The 19,802-nt window shown below is 47.5% G+C and overlaps 1 protein-coding gene across 2 annotated transcripts in view; it reads left to right on the forward strand.

Moving 5' to 3' along the window:
* Positions 1-19,802, forward strand: part of LOC133386995 (sodium-dependent lysophosphatidylcholine symporter 1-like) — a 50,222-nt gene that overhangs the window by 6,276 nt on the left and 24,144 nt on the right. For both annotated transcript variants that reach the window (XM_061630877.1, XM_061630876.1), the window contains exons 2-10: positions 2,394-2,513; positions 3,111-3,235; positions 4,545-4,677; positions 7,565-7,643; positions 9,191-9,345; positions 9,952-10,042; positions 16,386-16,507; positions 17,224-17,307; positions 18,257-18,340. In XM_061630877.1, coding sequence (XP_061486861.1) covers positions 2,394-2,513; positions 3,111-3,235; positions 4,545-4,677; positions 7,565-7,643; positions 9,191-9,345; positions 9,952-10,042; positions 16,386-16,507; positions 17,224-17,307; positions 18,257-18,340 — 993 coding nt within the window. The remainder of the gene's footprint in view (positions 1-2,393; positions 2,514-3,110; positions 3,236-4,544; positions 4,678-7,564; positions 7,644-9,190; positions 9,346-9,951; positions 10,043-16,385; positions 16,508-17,223; positions 17,308-18,256; positions 18,341-19,802) is intronic.

The raw sequence follows: 19,802 nt of genomic DNA on the forward strand, positions 1-19,802 counted from the left end.
GCCACTGAGAAGAGTCTTCTTACTTGGCTAACAATGTGTTTCCTTTTCCTTTCTTGATGATTGGAGCCAATCAGACTGAAAGGAGGGGAATCAGTTGCTGAGAGGACTCTTCTCAGTAGCTAGCAAACGCCTCCCCTTTCCTGCTGATTGACTCCTAGGGCAAATGAGAAGTGAATCCTGGGGGCTTGGCTGTGACTAGCACAAAGGGACCCTGCACTTTGGAATTTGCCTCTTTGCTACTGCTGTGAAGTCAGCATTTTGGCAGAGGATACTTCCAGACAACCTGCTTATTCAGCATTCATCCTGATTTCTTTGCAGGGAGATTAGTGGCAGAAACACACTCCCTGTTCTGCCGATTCCAATGCATCTCCACCTCTCTCTTCTGAAAATGGGGGCCCACGACACAAGTCAAATCTCACTCCTTTAGTACTGTAAAACCTGGTGGGTGCAGCTTGAGCACATTTTTAAAAAAAAATCTGCTTCAAAGGGATTTCTCAACTGAGTGGCAGGTCAACCCGTTCCCCCTCCAGGCTTCCTGATCCAGCAGACTTTTCCGGTGTCCTTCCCACGTGCTTTCTACTGATTCTTTACTAGCCACCCTAAAAAACTTCCATTGCCTCTTTTGAACCCCTGCCGGACTCTGGACTTTGGATGCTGTCATGGCTCAAGAGAGGTCATGTCAGTTCGGCACTGTAGAAACTGCACTTTAGTCTCATCAGGAATGTTGAGTCCCCTCTTGGCGTAAAAGGGAGAGGCAAGGTGTGTGTGAGAGAGCCCTTTTTCTGTGTGTTCCAAGATCCTGATCTTGTGTAGGATGCGATGTAGTAATTCCTTGGCTAGCTCACTGAAAAGCTTGTGTTTAGAGAGAAGCGGTGGATAAAGATCTTTCTCCCAATTCCCATGACACAGTTTGAAAGGCACCCACTGGCCCTCCCTGACAGCGGGTTGAAGGCAGACTGAAAAAAGGAAGAGGATTTCACACAGTGGCAATTCGCTGCAGTTTAAATGTAGGGACGGACGCTAGAGAAACTCCAGAAGGTCTATTGGTGGCTAGTAGCTATATGGACCTTCCAAGGCCAGAGGTGGCAGGCAGGGATGACGAACCGGTAGCCCTTCAGCGGGGGCTGACAGGAGTTGTAGTCCGAAGCGCTTGGAGGGCACCAGGTCAGCGACATTGGCAGTAGAGGAATGTAGCAAGCTGCCTTCTACATCAGACCTTCTGTCTGTCTAGCTCAGCATTCTCTACACAGACTGGCAGCGACATTCCAGGGATTTGGGCAAAGGCCTCTCCCAGCCCTGCCCAGGAGATGCCACTGGGTATTGCACCTGGCTCCTTCTGCTTGTAGAGTGGATGCTCTGCTAGTGAGCACCAGCACTGCCGTGTATAGCCAACGGGTCAGGGATGCTGGGTGTTGGAGTTCAGCAATGCCTGGAGTCACAGGTTCCCGGTCCCTAATGCTAGACTTTCCACTGAATCGTCTTATGCAGGGATGCGGAATCTGTGGTGCTCTCATCCTTGGCGATTGGGCTCACTGGCTGGGGCTGCAGGGAGTCAAGAAGCAGCTGGACAGCCATCTGTCGGGAATGCTTTGATTTGGATTCCTGCATTGAGCAGGGGGTTGGACTGGATGGCCTTACAGGCCCCTTCCGACTCTACTATTCTATGAGTCCAGCCACCTTTAGGGGGCTCTTAAAATGGTAGTGTCATAAGAACATACAAAGAGCCTGCTGGATCAGTGGCCCATCTAGTCCAGCATCCTGTTCTCACAGTGGCCAACCAGATCATCATTGTGGTTTATTTGCATGCCGCCTTTCCACAGTAATCTGTGCTCAAAGTGGGTTGCAGCATGAAAAAAAGTTACAGAAAACATTAAGTTACACAACAAAATGTAGATAGTCAAACTGTACGCTAATGAAAACTTCTAATTAAGAAATGCACAATAAAATGAAACTCTTCCCTTATAATTCATAATGTCTAACAATAAAATACAAAACCATAATCCCAGTAACAGCATGCCCATGGGAAGCTGGCAAGCTGTGGAGGTAGAAGGTATTCGACAGGATTAGCAGCCGTTAATAGCCTTATCCTCCATGATGTCTATTGCTTCACTGGCTTCAAAATGTGATAAGTCTCCCCGCTTGGTTCAGGGCCCTCCAGCACATTCTGCTGAGTGGAGCCCTTGACCTCTGCCACAAAGTCCTGCCTTGAGTGCGCCACTGGACTCTGCATTCTGAGCTTCCCAAAGGCATCCGGCCCTCACAGATGGATGCTAGTCTAAGCGGACCTTTTGTGATCTGCTGCCCTTCTGTTCTTGCGCCTCTTGCTCACACAAGGGAAGGCAGAGGTTGGACGGTTCAAGGTGTGTTCTCACCTGCCAGGATTTCATTTTCAGTCGAAACCAACCTTGCCGCTGCGTCGGAAAGTTTGCTACGCCATTGGAGGCGCCCCCTACCAGCTCACGGGGAATGCTCTCGGGTTTTTCCTGCAGATCTTCCTGCTGGATGTGGTACAGGTGAGCTGGGATTTTGGGTGCTTCCACATGTCTTGTTTATTGATTTATTTGCAGGGAGGTTAGACCAAGTTGGCTATTTAATCAGCATTCATTCTGAACAGATCGCAGGGAGGCTGTGTCAAGGAAACGCCATCGCATACTTTCGAGTGCATTTCCCCCCATCACTTTCCTCATCACAAAAAGTCCAGTCTTTGGGGGAAGTGGGTTTGTCGGGCAAGACCGCCTCCCAATTAAAGATCATTGCATAACCTGAATTTGCCTGTCTGTGATTAAATCCCCACTGCCACCAGAAAAATAATGACAGTCTGGAAGAGCCCTTTGTCAGAGGCCAAACGGATTCTTTGCTTGTGTGATGTTGGTTGGGTGGATGGATCTCTGTGCTTTCCAGCACTCAGAATGTCATTAATGTTGATGCTCTGGCCAGTGGTGCCTGATGGCTCCATGTCGGTGAAAAGGCTTTGGACAGCTCCTTGAAAATTCAGACTAAAACCTGGAACAGATTCACTGCCCCACTGACATGGAGCTACCAGCCCCCACTGGCTCCAGCCCTTTCCGTGAAGCAAACCAGATTCAGCCTCCTTGTTTGCCTTGATCCAGATGGAGCCGTTCCATGCCTCGCTGATCCTTTTCCTTGGGAAAGCCTGGGATGCAGTGGCCGATCCCATGGTTGGATTCCTGGTCAGCAGAAGCCCCCGCAGGAGGTGTGGCAAACTGATCCCCTGGTGAGTGAGATGAAAAAGGGGTAACTGGGTGGAGCTGCAGAGGTCACCCCTCCCCCACTGGCTTTTTGCAGGGGAGATCAAAGGAGAGTCTAATTATAAATCTTCGGGTGTGTTTAAGTGGGCAGTTGGTTTCTCACAGCACATAAGCTCAAAGGATCGAGGTTCCTGCTTGCATCATCTGCCTCTGGGGCTAACATGGGAAGCTCTCTTAAACCGAGTCAGACCATTGGCCCATCTACATCATCCCTCTCTACACTGACTGGTAGCAGTTCACTAGGGTTGCAGACAGGGATCTCTCCCAGGGATCTCTCTGCCGGGAGATGCTGGGGAACTGAACCTGGACCTTCTGCATGCAAAGCGTCCTGCCACTGAGCCACAGTCCTTCCCTTAAGACATAGGAAGCTGCCTTATACCAGTCAGATGAATAGTCCATGTAGCTCAGCGTTCCCTATACTGATTGGCAGCATCTCTGGGGCTTCAGATAGGAGACATCCGTAGCCCAACCTGGAGAGGTCGAGGATTGACCTTCAGCACACAAAGCGGATGCTCTGCCGTTGAGCTGTGGCTGTTCCTCAGACGGACCAGCTGATCTCTTGGCCGTTCAGCCCTTAATGCCTTCAAACGATGAGTGGCCAGGCTGTGATCTTCAGATCTGTTCTGTCCCCTTAAAACTATTGATAAAGCAGAAGATGCTGCATCCATGACTTTGCTCAGCCACTTCGTCTCTGCTCCTCCAGTTGGCCTGACGTGAGCCACATCTGGAGGCAGAATTCTGCCTGTCTGTTTTTCTTTCTATCCCCAACAGCAAAAGTTCTAGAAAGCTTTTTTTTATCAAAGTGGAACATTCAGGGAAGGGTGCTGGCATGCTCTTGGTCCTTAAAGTCTCACTCTCTTGTGCCTAGAGTCCTGACTTAGCATTTTGCATCAGCATTCAGACCCTTGGTTCCAAATCTTGTTTCCATACCCTTGCTGGAAGAAGCTACACCTGTTGGATTTCTGGCTTTCTTGTGACTGTTAAAGGCACAAGAGCCCTGCTGATACACAAAGACCACCACTCTGGGCATCAGGGCCACTGTTGTTCAATGTCCCACACTGCCATTAATTATGATGAATTCCTCATTACAGTGGAACCTCCAAATACAGGGGTAGTATATCCCTGGATACCAGATGTCAGAGACAAACAGGGTGGGCAGAATTGCTGTAATGTCCTGCTTCTTGCCTAGTGGTATCAGGCTGGCTGCTGTTAGAAACAATGGAGCTTGCTCCAGCCCTGCACGGCAGTCCTTACGTTCTCTTGTTCTCCCTGCAGGGTCATCTGCTCCACACCCTTTGGGGTTTTCTTCTACATCATGCTCTGGTTCGTCCCCTCAGATTCCCTCTCTGTGTCATTGAAGTTCTTTTGGTATTTGATCATGTACTGCTTCTTCCAGACCTGCATGAGTGTAAGGACTTGTGTGTAGGATGGATGGATGATTATTCAGTTCAGCCTTTCGTGTATTTTATTTATGCTGAGGTTTCTTTATCGCCTGCACATCCTGAAGCCCAAGGTGGGCTCTGGTGAATAACAGGGTCCACACATACCCAAAACCCTGTGCAAAGTTTAAAGTTGAAATCACATTTAAAAAGCTACAAATGCCGGCACTGCTAAGAGCCAAACGACTCATTACATTTGACTGCAGCCACTCATTTAACGTGCCCAATATGTTTTTAGTTTTCTTTTCTAAGATAGCAATTGCTGGGGGAGTGGCTGACCAGGACTGGGGTCACAGCAGAGATACAGGGAGGGTGTGTGTGTTTTCATCTATGCTGTGGTCTTCCCCCCCATCTCACCCCTCCCGAAGCTGCTATTTGCTATTGGACGAAACCCTAACTTAGCACCAGTTTGCACCCTGGAGATTCCCTCTGCACCCTTAAATTCATAGGTGAATTAGGCGATGGGGCAGTGTAGCTTCCCCCGACTGCTCCTTTTTTCCCCTCCTGTGCAAAAGAGTTGCATTCCAGCCCTGCCTGCCTCTCCTCCCAAATCAGCAAAGATACAGGAGGAACCTCTAGGTGGCAAATGGATACTAACCAGAGCTGGCACCTGCTTGCAATGTAACGCATCATCTGCATGTAAGGTCCTTTGCTCACGAGGCTTAGAAAATGGAGAATGGATGAGGTTTGTTCACATTGCCTTCGGGTTCAGTTTAACACACAATATCTCAGGCTGCAAAAGAAAGAGCTGGTATCTTTTTACACCCCTGTCCATGTGTGTGCACGCATAATGAAAACAAAGAGTTTTTGGGCACCTTGAGAGCCAGTGTGGCATAGTGATTAAGGTGTTGGACTATGACCTGAGAGACCAGAGTTGGAATCCCCACCCAGCCATGAAGCTCACTGGGTGACCTTGGGCCAGTCACTGCCTCTCAGCCTCAGAGGGAGGCGATGGTAAACCCCTTCTGAATACTGCTTACCATGAAAACCCTATTCGTAGGGTCGCCATAAGTCGGAATCAACTTGAAGGCATTACATTTACATTTTAATTGCTAATAAATGTATTATGGCTTAAACTTTTGCAGACTCAGGCCCATTTCCTCAGATGCATCTGACAAAGAGGGCTTGAATCCATGGAAGTTTTTGCCATATTTTTGGATCCTCCAAACGTCCTTTTTATTGTGCATTCACGATTATTTGTGCTAGTCACAGCATCTGGGCAGTTATTTATGCGATTCTGCCATCAGTACTCCTTGAGCCTGCAAAAGTTTCAAGGTAGACATACTGGTTCATTTCTAGTCTCTGCACATCCCATAGCTTCCTGCTGAAATCCTGTGACTTTTTATACCACAAATGTTCTGGCATGGGGGTGGAGGGAGAGTTGGTCCCACTTCTCCTGTGCTACAGTCCAAGAGTGTCCATCCAGGCAGCAGTAATATTGGGGAGGCGTCACAGAACAACTAATAAAGTGGAATGGCATGTGGACGCCCCAGTATAAATCCACCACGAATGCACTATGATTGTGTCATGTTGCAGAATACAGTACATCCACAGAAAAACACTGGTCTAGAAGGGTCTTTAGGGTGCCACGAGACTGTTTGATTGATTGTGTGCAAAAGCTACCCTTCTGGAAATGGATTTGTTCATCAGGCCCATTTAAAAAACAAGCTTTTTGTAAACAAAAATGTTGAATTCTAAACAGTATATATTGATGCAAATCACGCTTCTGCACTCATTTGTTTACCTTGGCTAACTCTGCTCCTGCTCAACAGTTGAGGGGTGATGGTAGTGAAGATCTGCAGGTGGCCTTAAAACCCCACTACAAATCTGGTTGTGGCTTCTGCTTGGTTTTTGCTGTGGGAGGGATGCAAAGGATGTGGGGGCAAAGAGGGTGATTGCTCTTAATGTTGTTTAGAGGAAGCAGATCTTAACCTGGTCAGCAACTGGGTGGCGGCCAGAGCCTGCCAGAGGAAGAGCATGGGGTACGCATACAGCAGGGGGGTGGACTCGATGTCCTTAGAGGCCCCTTCCAACTCTACTATTCTATGATTCTGTGATATAATGAGACTTTCCAGAGCCTAAAGGCTGAGAGACCAAACTACAGAGCAGGGGTCTTGCCTCTGCCATTGATTTACCAGGCAGCCTCAGGCAAGCTACAGTCTCTCATCCTCTCTGCGCCCAGTATCTGCTATATGGGGATAATACTAGCCTACTCTGCAGGTTTGTTGTGACAACGAGGGAATGAATGTAAAGTACTTTGAAAACTCCAAAGCGCTGCACAAACACTAAGTGTTATTACAGTTAACTGAAGGTACAACGCAATAGCTTGCAGATCATCATCATCATCACCGTTTATTTGTATGCCGCCTTTCCATAACAATTTATGCACAAGGCGGCTCACAACATGAACGGGAAAAAAGTTACACAACTCACTGTAAGAAATAAATTCAAATGGCCAATAAGTTAACAAAAACATCATTAAAAACATACAATAAATTGATACATCCTTCTAATTCCTAATAAAACCCAACAATAAAATACAGAAGCGTAATCCCAATAACAGCAAAACAAAAAACCGACCGTCAGAAATCAAACTTTTACCCAAACGGAAGCCCCTAAACAACACCCCACAGTCCAGGTGGTCTCTGGCACCTTCAGGTAGTGATACCTTTTGCAGCTGCAGTCAGTCTAGGCCCCACCCGGGCAGGCCAGGTGGAAAGAGACCAGCTAGCAGGGAGAGGGTCTTACAGGTCAAGATGGTCTCGCAGGGATCCAATCGTAGATTCAGTGTGAAGAGGCATTGCTTGGCCATTTCTGTCTGATGGGGTTTATTATGGTCCTCTTCCCTCCCTCTAGTGCTATCATGTATCCTATTCCTCGCTGACCATGTTCCTAGGAGGGAGTCAGGGAGACCGGGACTCTGCTACAGCCTACAGTAAGTCCCTTTGCAGGGCCCCCATGGATCTGCAATGAAGCACTTGCCTTGTGTGCAGAAGACTGTATTTACATGTAGAAGGTTCTCTGTAATCTCTAAAAGAAGCAGACCTCCAGCACTATGCTCTGATGGGAAAAATATCTACAGGGACTTCTATGTAATGGAAAGGGGGGTATTAAATAACCTTTTAACCCCTACCTTCCATGATTGCTAGTTGAGGAGGGCCAGTGGTGGCCAAAGGCTAAGAAGGCTGCACACTTCTCTTAGGAGGCTTCTAGCCCACGGTGGGAGTGATTTCCAAAAATCCAAGCAGTGACTGCTGATGGCTCCATTTCAGCGGGGCAGTGGAATCTGCTCCGGGGTTTAGTCCGAACTTTCAAGGAGCTGTTCAAGGTGCTGAACCTGGAGCAGATTCCATTGCCCCACTGACATGGAGCCACCACTGAACCCAAAGCAAACTCTTAAAGGGGAAGTAGCATTAGCATCCAGTTTACCTGCCTCTCCACAGAGACCAAAGCAGCTTGCTTTTCTCTGTTAGACTCCGTTTGTACACACTTGTAGCATGAACTGAGTGACTAGGCATGTGAGGGGTTGGAACAAACCTGGGAGTTTGGGCTCAAATGTACCCAAGACCCCAACAGCCAAATGTTATGATGCTAAGAATTTTAAGAAGGGAACAAAAGGAAGTGACTTCAAGAAAATAACAAAAAGACACTTTTAGTCAGGGGTGCAGTCGTTCAGGGTCTCGGGGTCTTAGACCCCTTACCTTTCGGGGAGCAGGGTCCCAGCAGGGCCCCTAGGTCTCCAGCACCCTATGAGCCAATCAGCATGAAAGGGGAGTGTATTAGTCACTACAAAGAGCCTTCTAACTCACTCCCTTGTTGTTTCTGTCTGATTGGAGCCCAGAGTGAGAGGAGTTCCTATTAGTTCCTACTTCAAGTTGTGGATAGTGAGAATTCTATAAGTGCAGAAGAAGAGGCAGTGAATCCTGATGACAGCATCCCATCTACATCATCAAGCAATTTGTCAACAGCAGGAGATAAATGTGTAGATACTGAATGCAGTAATTCAAGCAGTATCTCTGACAGAAAGGACCGTCAAATTGTGACAGCGATAGAGAAGCAGAAAGTGGCATTCAAGCATGGACAGATTATTCTATAATCTTAGAAGGTTGTATAATCTTAGGAGACATGGCTGTGAAGAGGAATGGCTGTGACCATCATGAAGGGACCCTGCACTTCTGAATCTGCCACTACAGTACTGCTTTTCGTTCAAGTCCATTTACCCAATTATAACTACAGCAGGCTTCTGGTCTCCCGACAGGTAGCTGCATCTGAACTGGTTAATTCAGGGGACTTTACAGAGAAGCACCTTTTCCAGGGGAAGCTTCCATTTGTATGGCCTTAGAAGAGTCTCGAGGGCCATAGAGAGACGTCTGGAGGGCCACAAAAGGCCCCCAGCCCTGAAGTGGCCTCCTCCTGGTTCAGAGCTACACTGGGAGTCATTTCAACTCATGCCTCTCCTACTTTTTTTCTGACTTTTGGCAGGGATGGGAGTGGAGATGCTAAGCACTCTGGTGGGATCTGGTATCCAGGGACAAATTGTTGGAAGTCACCATGCCAGCATGAGGAAAAGCTGTGATGTGGAGAACGGCACCTTGAGGAACGACACCTCTCCCTCCCCAGATGTGCTGGAGAATACAGTAAGAGCCGGCCAGTGCTGGGCTGGAGGCAGCCCGGAATGCGAGAGCTGCGGTGGGGTTGGGCCCACATAGAACGCATGAGGTCTGCTGCGGCAAAGTGTTGCAGTGTATCCTGACCTAACAGGGCCGCTCCTGTTCAGGGTTCCAGCCAGCCATCCCTGCCTCCAGGATGCTCTGTTCCCTACCCCTCTTTTCCTTGTCCAACTGACAATGCTAAGCAGAACAGACCCATTTAAATGAATGGAGATGACTAGCTTGGGTCCATTCACTTCTGTGGGTTCAAAGGGTAGGGGCCACTACACTAAAGGCCCAATTCCTATATTGCGCCGAACAGACAATCTGATAAGAGGGTATTAGGCCTGCATAGCGCAGGGATTGACTGGGCAAATATTAAGGGATGATCTTCCACCCCACAGGCACCCATCACACCAGTGACCAAGCCAGGAGGCTCCTTCAGATTTTGGCTGATTGTGATTTTGCCCTCCCAGCCCCAATGGGCACCAGCTGCCAGTGCTGCGGAGGAAGAGGAGGAGGGGGGTAGTTTTCCCACCACTTCTTATCTGCCGAGTAAACTTTTTTTCCCCCCTGCTTTGTTTTCCTTTGTAGCGCGGGGCGTACGTCGTGGCCTCCCTGGTGCTGGCCTCCCTTTATTGCTTCTCCTGCTTGGTCCTTTTCTGGGGAGTGAAAGAGCAGCCAGGTAAATGTTTAACTGTTTCGTATATTTGGCCTTCACCCTGACTTTTCTTGAAGGCTTAGCTATGGTCCTGGTTACAAGATCAAGGGTGCTTCCAGTTGGATGTTTATTATGGGATGGCTGCTGCTGCTTGGGCATGCAGGTTTTTTTTTTTTGTAGGATCCACATGGCATCAAAATGCCAGTCCATCTTTTCTATCTGGCAGCATGCACACCAATGACACCATTTAGAGCACATTCATTTCCCCCAAAGAATCCTGGGAACTTTAACATCTATATGAAACCGCTGGGAGAGGTCATCTGGAGATTTGGAGCTCAATGTCATCAATATGCTGATGACACTCAGCTCTATCTCTCCCTACCACCTGACTGCATGGAGGGAGTGCTCATCCTACACCAATGCCTCGAGGCTGTGAAGGGCTGGATGTGCGCTGAAACTTAATCCAGACAAGACAGAAGTCTTGCTGGTCAAGGGGAAAGTTGTGCCAGGGATAGGGTTGTAACATATTCTGGAAGGGGTCGCACTCCCCTGGCAAGAGCAGGTTCCTGCCCTGCTGCTTGAATATCAGGTGGCTGCAGTAGCCAGGAGTGCTTTTGGCCAACTCAGACTGGTCTACCAGCTGCGTCTGTTCCTGGAAACAGTCGACCTGGCTACAGTGACACATGCATTGGTGACATTGAGGCTTGATTACTGAAACGCACTCTACATGGGGCTGCCCTTGAAAATGGCTCAGAAATTGTAGTTGGTTCAAAAGGTGACAGCCAGAATGCTAACTGGATCGTGGTGCAGGGAGCATATCACTCCTGTGCTTCATCGACTCCACTGGCTTCCAATTTGTTCCAGGCCCAATTCAAAGTGCTGGTTCTGACATTTAAAGCCCTAATCGGCCTTGGACCAATGTACATGAGGGACCGCTTACGCCAGCATGTACTTGCTTGTGATTTAACATCATGTGCCTCTGGTCTCCTCTGCATGCCTGGGATGAAAGAAGTCAGACTAACAGACACACGGGAGAGAGCCTTTCCAGCTGTGGCCCCCAAGCTCTAGAATACCCAACCCCAAGAAGCCAGCTCTGCTCTCTCCCTGATGGTGTTCTGGAGACTTCTGAAAACCATCTTGTTCCGGAGAGCCTTTGGGAAGGACTGAAAGTTGAGCCTGTGACTGATTTTCTTTACCCCCTTTTTTAGTTTTTACTCCTTTAGTCCCTTTTAACATCACTCCCCTAAATTTCTCAACTGTATTTTATGTATTCTTATCTGTTTTAATGTTTTTGTGATTTTGTTCTGTATGATTTTATTGAGAGCTGCCCTGAGTGCCCTGCTGTAGGGTAGAAGGGCAGGATAGAAATATTTTAAATAATAATAATGATTGTTTCCCCCTCACAGAGCTACAATTACCAGCACCTTTATCAAACTACAGCTCCCACAATTCTTTTTGGGGAAAATACTGTGCTTTAATGTATGGGGTTTATGCAGCTCCCATTTAATCTGAGGGGGGGGAATCTGAAAACCTAAAAAACCCAACAACTTGTTGCCAGTGACCCATGTATGTCATCTGAATGGCCCATTGGCAATATTAAAATCCCACCTGGAAGCATCTTAAAAAATCAAGAAATGCATTTGGTGGTAGTTGTTATGTGCCTCCAAGTCGACTACGACTTTTATGGCAACCCTATGAATCAGTGACCTCCAAGAGCATCTGTCATGAACCACCCTGTTCAGATCTTGTAAGTTCAGGTCTGAGGCTTCCTTTATGGAATCAATCCATCTCTTGTTTGGCCTTCCTGTTTTTCTACTCCCTGCTGTTTTTCCCAGCATTATTGTCTTTTCTAGTGAATCATGTCTTCTCATTATGTGTCCAAAGTATGATAACCTCAGCTTTGTCATATTAGCTTCTAGTGATAGCTCTGGTTTAACACCCAATTATTTGTATTTTTCGCAGTCCATGCTATCCGCAAAGCTCTCCTCCAACACCACATTTCAAATGAGTTGTTTTTTCTGTTGTCCGCCTTTTTTCACTGTCCAACTTTCACATCCATGCATAGAGATTGGGAATATCATGGTCTGGATGATCCTGACTTTAGTGTTCAGTAAGATTTATGTAACATTAAAGTTGACAGTGTGGACATTGAACTTGTCAAGGATTATCAATACCTTGGCACAATCATTAACCAAAATGGAGACAACAGTCAAGAAATCAGAAGGCGGCTAGGACTGGGGAGGGCAGCTGTGAGAGAACTAGAAAAGGTCCTCAAATGTAAAGATGTATCACTGAACACTAAAGTCAGGATCATTCAGACCATGGTATTCCCGATCTCTATGTATGGATGTGAAAGTTGGACAGTGAAAAAAGCGGATAAGAGAAAAATCAACTCATGTGAAATGTGTTGTTGGAGAAGAGCTTTGCAGATATCATGGACTGCAAAAAAGACCAATAATTGGGTGTTAGAACAAATTAAACCAGAACTATCACTAGAAGCTAAAATGATGAAACTGGGGTTATCATACTTTGGACACATAATGAGAAGACATGATTCACTAGAAAAGACAATAATGCTGGGAAAAACAGAAGGGAGTAGAAAAAGAGGAAGGCCAAACAAGAGATGGATTGATTCCATAAAGGAAGCCACAGACCTGAACTTACAAGATGTGAACAGGGTGGTTCATGACAGATGCTCTTGGAGGTCACTGATTCATAGGGTCGCCAGAAGTCGTAGTTGACTTGGAGGCACATAACAACAACAACAATACATCTGTGCATTTGAGGACGTTTTTTAGTTCTCTCATAGCTGCCCTCCCCAGTCCTAGCCTTCTTCTCATTTCTTGACTATTGTCTCCATTTTGGTTCATGACTGTGCCAAGGTATTGATAATCCTTGACAAGTTCAATGTTCTCGTTGTCAACTTTAAAGCGACATAAATCTTCTGTTGTCATTACTTTAGCCTTTTTGACGTTCAGCTGTAGTCCTGCTTTTGTGCTTTCCTCTTTAACTGTCATCAGCATTCGTTTCAAATCATGACTGGTTTCTGCTAGTAGTATGGTATCGTCTGCATATCTTAAATGATTGATATTTCTCCCTCCAATTTTTTCAAATTTCTTCTAAAAACAGTCTCTGTCACACAGGTAAGCAGAAGGTAAATTGAGATCTATTGGGCGTTCTTTATTCATTTGAGAAATGTTATAAATCTCGATTTACCTTCTGCCCACCTGTGGCACCAATATCGGCTACTTCCTGGCTCCGGGTCAAGACATTATGTTCTCTGAGGCTTTGGAGCACTGGTATTGTTTTGGTTTTGTGGCCTTTTCTGGCATCAGTTGGTGTTCATCCTCATGCTGGGCAGGGAAGGTTTTGTGATTGATCTACGTGGGAGAACTTTTAGCGTGTTGCTTTGACACATCTTTATGTACTGTATTTTTTGCATGTTGTCATTGATGCTAGTCATGTCGGGACTTTGCGTGAGGGAAACGCCGCATAAGTACAGTCATTTCTTAAGCACTGCAGCTCTTGCAAGATCTCAGCGAGAGGCTTGTTTGTCAGCTACTGCTAATCTGAGTTCCCTTTAATGGAAATGCCAGGCATTCAACGTGGGACGGCCTGCATGTAGAGTGCAGGTGTTCTGCCACGTGGAGCTGAGGGTTCCCCCACTGATAAATATGCATCTCCAAAGCGGCCTTTTACTAAGTCAGGCTGCTGATCCATCTGCTTAGTCTTGCCTGCTCTGAGTGGCATTGGCTACCCGGTGGAGGCCTCTCTGAGATTTCCTGCCTCTGGTCCTTCAACCAAAGATAGTAAGGGTGGAGTGGGAGGCCTTCTGCCTGCTGACCATGTGCTCTGCCACTGAGCCACAGCCTCTTCCCTTTCACAGATCCACACTTTTCCTGGGAAACGAGCATGCCAAACATTAGTACTTACCTCAGTTCCTCCACCCTAACCAGTCTCCTTTCGCATGCACGTTTGCGCAGAGAATTTTCACTGGATGTGTACAGGTGTTTCCTCCAAAAGGCCTCCCCTTGAGGATGAAGGCTTGGGAGGATGCTCTTCACCATCAATAGATGTGGCTCTGCAAGGATTTCCATAACATTCCAGGGGTCTGTGTGCTGCAGTTATGGAAATTCCCCCTCTCCAAGGAGGTCTGCCATTGAGTTTTAGGTCTTGATTTGCCTCCACTCTGTTCTACTGGGTTTTAGAAGTGATTGCATTTGGAGTGTGTTTTATAGAATTGTAGAGCTGGAAGGGAGCTTAGGGGTCATCTAGTCCAATCCCTGCTCAGGGCAGGATCTGCAGTGCAGAATCTTACAGCTGGAGAATCCTTATTAGCTGGAGGTCCAGCCTCTGCTTAAATATATCCAGCGAAGGAGAGTCCATTACTCCAGAGGCAGTTCATGGGCCCTTCCAGACATATTTTTTATTGTGCTTTTATGATGATTTGTGCTCAAGATGGTTTTGGGGGAGTTATATACAACCCCACTTTCAATACAGTTTGGCCTGCAAAAGTGTTGGGGTGGACGTACCGTTTCATTTCCAGATAGTGCATGTCTGTAGCTTCCTGCCAAAATCCTGTAACTGTTTATATCCTGTAACTTTATATATGGGTTTGTCCTACTTTTGTTATACTGTAGCACAAGAGTGTCTCTCTAGACAGCAATAATTTGTTAACATTGGAGAAGCATCACGGAACAACTACTAAAGCAGAATGATATGTAGATGGTCCAGGATTAATCCACCACGAATGCTCTAAAATTGCATCAGTGACACGTGGCAGAATCTACCCACAAAAAACCCAACAGTAGCTTGGAAGGGCCTAGTTCCACAGTTAAAGATCTCTTACTATTAGGAAGTTTCTGCTAACATTTAGCCAAAACCTGCTTCCCTGTAATTTCCACAGATTGGTTACACATAAAGCTGGTTTATGCAGAGGCAGACCATGGGTCCATCTAGCTGAATATTGTTTACTCTGATTGGCGGTGGCTCTCTGGGATTTCAGAGAAGGACAATTTCCTGGCCTACCTGGAGACACCAGGGATTGAATCGGAGACCTGCATGCAAAACAGATGCTCTGGTCCTTTCCTCATTCTAGTCCTGTCTTCTGGAGCAACAGGGAATGAGTCTGCTCCGCCTTCTGCATGACTGCCCTTCAGACATTTGGAGACCATTCTCGTGTCTGCCCCTTCATCTTCACCTTTATAGCCTGAGCCTTCTCTTTTAGAAGTTTATATAGTCTTCAGTTCAGTGGGGCAGTGAATCTGCTCCGGGTTTTAGTCCGAACCTTCAGCACTTTGGACAGCTTCTCGGCAGTTCAGGCTAAAACCTGGAGCGGATTCGCTGCCCCACTGGGATCAGAGCCGCCAGTCTCCACTGTTTAGTTCTAAAATGTTAGATTGTGTCTGGGGCCCATGCTGCATATGCCAGAGGCAACGCATGTATTTCAACATAATCTGCCTCAATCATGTCTCAGAGGAAGGTCCTCCCAGGGTATGTTCTGAAGGCACCTGAGACCACCACCACCTTTGATGAAGCTAAGCAGGACTGGGTCTGGTCATTGTCTAGATGGGTGACCTGCCTGGGAACCACATTTGCACCACTTGAGCTCATGATGGAAGCAAAGTGGCATAGAATTGTACCCTCCTCCCAAAAAGGAAATTAAAGTGTGTGGATGATGTGGGGCAGTGTAAAGCTCCAAGGGGCTGTGGGCAAGTAAGGTAAACTGGAATCCTTCCCTCCCCCCACAATACTGGGCGTGATCCTGGATTGGGGGTAGAGAAGTACCTCGAGAGAGGCCAGGGAGGAAAAGAAATTAAGTGTGTAGATAGGAGGGTTCATTACCCCTCCCTTCCTCTCTCATGCACTCCTTTGTTGATTTAAATTGCACCCAGTTGTCATTTTAGAAATGACCGAAGCAGACCCATAAGAAGAGTCGTGCAGGATCAAACCAAGGATCCATCTGGTCCTGCACCCTACAACCAGATGCCTCTGGGAAACGTGCAAGCAGGGCCTGAAGGCAACAACTCCCCCCTCCATTTACCTCACAGCAGCTAGTATTCAGAGATAGACTGCCTTTGAACCTGGAGGCTCCATAGAGCCATCATGGCTGACAGCTATTGATAGACTTGTACTCTGCCCATGTTTGAAGGCACAGTTCTGCTGTTGCACGTACTTTGGCCCTTAGCTGCAGGATGTGTGTGTGTGTGTTTGCAATGAAAGTTTAAAGGAAGTTCATGCTAATTTTTCGTCCCTTATCTTGTATAGTATTGTTCATTCGCCTTAGGCATTTTCTTTTGCAGAAAGGCAATTTAGAAACCATAGGAATAAATCCAGGTTGTTGCCCTTTCCTTTCCTTCCTCACCAGGACCGTACAGCCCTTTGGGGAAGACCAGGCTCCCGTTCTTTGCCAGCCTGCGTGCCGTCCTTGGCCACTGGACCTACTCCCGGCTCCTCTGCGGGTTCTTGTTGGCATCGCTAGCCTTTCAGGTGACGCCTCGACTGGGTAACAACTGGCAGAAGGCTTCCCTGGGCCAAAAGAGGGGCACTGTTGCTCACTGGCAGACTTAATTCACGGGAGGGCCATGGCTCAGTGGCAGAGCATCTAGTTTGCATGCAGAAGGCCCCAGATTCAATCCCTGGCAGCTCCCGTTAACAGGAGTTGATGAGGAAGTCCCCTTCTCTCCTTCAGATCCTGACCAGCGAGTAACAAAATATTGGGTTAGACCACACTTCCCCAACCTGGTGCCCTCCAGATGCTTTGGACTACAACTCCCATCAACCCCAGCCAGTTAGACGGACAAAGAGTCTGTACTGGAATAGGGCAGCTTCCTGCGTACCTTGAAATATTTGCGCAGCTGATCATCGGAGCTTGCAAAGCCAGGTGCCCAGAGCACAAGTGAAAAGGGCATTGCGGGCGCTGCCAGTCAGCTGATTAGCAGTGCCTGTGAGCCCCCTTCTGGGCCGGCTGCATCTTGACCTGCCCCAGGTAGGGTAGGAGATCACGGCTTAGCTGAACCAATGGGGAGGCTTTGTGTACCCAATTAGGCCCACGGGATGGAGGCTCCACACTGCTGTTTTTCCCTTTGGCTGCCAGTGGGGGTGAGAATGGTAACAGCGGAGGGGTGGTTGACCGGAGAGTGGAGTGCCAGGTCTGCCTGTTCAACGCTGAATGTTCACTGAGCTTCTTCCTTTACTCTCCACAGCTTGCCCAGGGAATCTTTGCTTTCTTCTGCACTCATGTAGCCGGCCTGGCCGGGAGCTTCCAGCATCTGGTGCTCATCATGCTGGTAAGGGTTTGCCTTCCTTGCTCAGTGCCAGTCTTCCCCAACCTGATGCCTTCCAACTGATTTGGACTACAGCTCCCATCAGCCTCAGCATCACACGGCAATATGCCCCAAAGGGAAGCTGGCAAGCAGGACCTGAGTGCAGCGGCTCTTCCCCCGCTTGTGGTTCCCAGCAGCTGGTATTCAGACGCACACTGCCTCCGATAGTGGACGTAGCAGAACGTCACCTCGAGGCTAATAGTCACTGATAGCTGTATCCTCCATGGATTTGTCCAGCCTTCTTTGAAACTGTGCGAAGGTTTTAAAACAGCGTACAGGTTTTATTTATATGCAGTATACAAATTCCTTTAAATAAAATAAAATAAAACCGTCCATGTTGGTGGCCATCGCCACCTCTTGCAGGAACGCATTCCACAGCTTAACTGTGCATTGTGGGAGGATAGGCTTCCTTTTCTCTGTCCCAAACCTTCCGATATTCACCTTCATTGGGTGATCCCCAACGGGGTTTTAGTGTTATGAGGGAGCAGGAAAGAACTTCTCCCTGTTCTGATCTCGCACTGCACAGTAGACTCAATGTATGCATGGAATGCACATCTTACTTTTCATAGGATTACTTTTCCATAGGATTCCCCTTTGTAGCAGAGAGTCCTAAAAAGCAAAGCCTCCAAATTCAGAGGCAGCTATCTTTGTCCCAGGGAGATCCCCCTGGCACCATCACTTTTATATTTCAGGAGTTTGGTCAAAACCCTTTTTATTTACTGAGGGGTTTTAGTTGCTTCTAATGTCCGTGTTGCTTTCATGCTTTTTGTTCACTGTTTTGGGAATGCCTTTTAAATAGAAAAGCCAGCTAAAAATATCCAGATGAAATGAATACAACAACTGAGTAGCCTTGTGACAAAGAGCTGGCCTTTGGATCCTGAGTTTCAGCTCATCTTCTCTCTGACCCCTCCAGGTGGTCGCCTGTCTCTCGGTCCCTGGCTGGCAGTGGTTCCTAGTAAAGTTTGGGAAGAAGACAGCTGTCTTTGTCGGTCTGTCGGTGAGTGCCTCCCCAAAGACATGTCCTTGATCAAACAGCAGCAAGTTTTTTATTGTTTGGTTTCCTTTGAAAGTGCAGAGGGTGGCGACAAGGGAGAAGGCCTTTTCAGTGGTGGCTTCCTGCTGGTGGAATGCTGTCCCAGTGAGATCTGCCTGGTGCCTTCATTGACATCTTTTCAGGTCCCAGGCATTTGACAGATGATGTTAAGTGTTCTGTTGTTGTGGATGAAATGTCTTCTGCTGCTGAGGTTTTCTGCTGTTTTATAGGTTCTGTAATGGTTTCATTGTTGTGTATTATTCTCTGTTTTTATGCTATGCCTTTGGGTCTTTTACTGAAAGTAGCTTAGAGATGTTTTTTTTTTTTATTAAGTGACTCAGGCTGCAATCCAATACATGTCTACTCAGAAGTAAGCTCCATTGGGTTCAATGGGATTTACATCCAGGTAAGTGTGTATTGGATTTGCAGCCTAACAAGTTAAACAAATACATTAGTAATTTAATTACGCTAGTGGTGTAACAAAGTGTGACCTGAGCAACATGTGGATGATGTCCTGTTCTCCAATGGCTACAGAAAGCCACCAAGTACAGCAAGCGAGGGGAAACTTTGGCCCTCCAGATGTTGCTGAATTACAACTCCCATTTTTATCCCTGGCCATTGGCCACGCTTGCTGGGGCAAATGCAAGTTGGAGTTCAGCAACATCTTCAGGCCTGCTCCTGGAGTACAGGCTGAAAAAGAGAAGCCAGACTCTAAAGCGGTGACAAATGAGACTTGCCAGTAAAGGCACCTCTCCAGCTCAGGCTGTGGAATGGTTGAGAGCTGAGTGGAGCTGAGCTGGCAAATGGTTCTGCCACGGGCCCACAGGGAAGGGTGGCTGAAGGGGAGAAATCCTCCCATTTTCCCTGATTGTAAAGGCTTGGCAAAGACAATAGGCAGGTTGGCACAGGAATAGGATTTGCAGAACAGGGAGGAGGAAGAACCAGAGGCATCTGCGTGCCGAGATCTCTGCAGCCCACCAGCAGATGGAGGAAGAGCCGGCCAGATTTGTGTGTTCTGTTCCCACTCTGAAGATTTCTTGACAAGCCATCGAGAGAATGGAAATCTGTTGGACCTCCTGCCTTGAATGGGAATCATAGAGTCGTAGCGAGTTGGAAGGGGTCTCTAAGGCCACTGAGTCCAACCCCTTGCTCAATGCAGGAATCCAAATTAAAGCATCCCCGATAGGTGGCTGTACAGCTGCCTCTTGAAGGCCTCCAGGGTTGGAGAGCCCACCACCTCCCTAAGTAACTGGTTCCATTGTTGTACTGCTCTAAGGAAGTTTTTCCTGATGTTAATCCAAAATCTGGCTTCCTCTAACTTGAGCCCATTATTCCGTGTCCTGCACTCTGGGACGATCGAGAAGAGATCCCAGCCCTCCTCTATGTGACAACCTTTCAAGTACTTGAAGAGTGCTATCCTATCTAC

This window comes from Rhineura floridana, chromosome 6 (assembly GCF_030035675.1).
Source record: "Rhineura floridana isolate rRhiFlo1 chromosome 6, rRhiFlo1.hap2, whole genome shotgun sequence".
Taxonomy (NCBI): domain Eukaryota; kingdom Metazoa; phylum Chordata; class Lepidosauria; order Squamata; family Rhineuridae; genus Rhineura; species Rhineura floridana.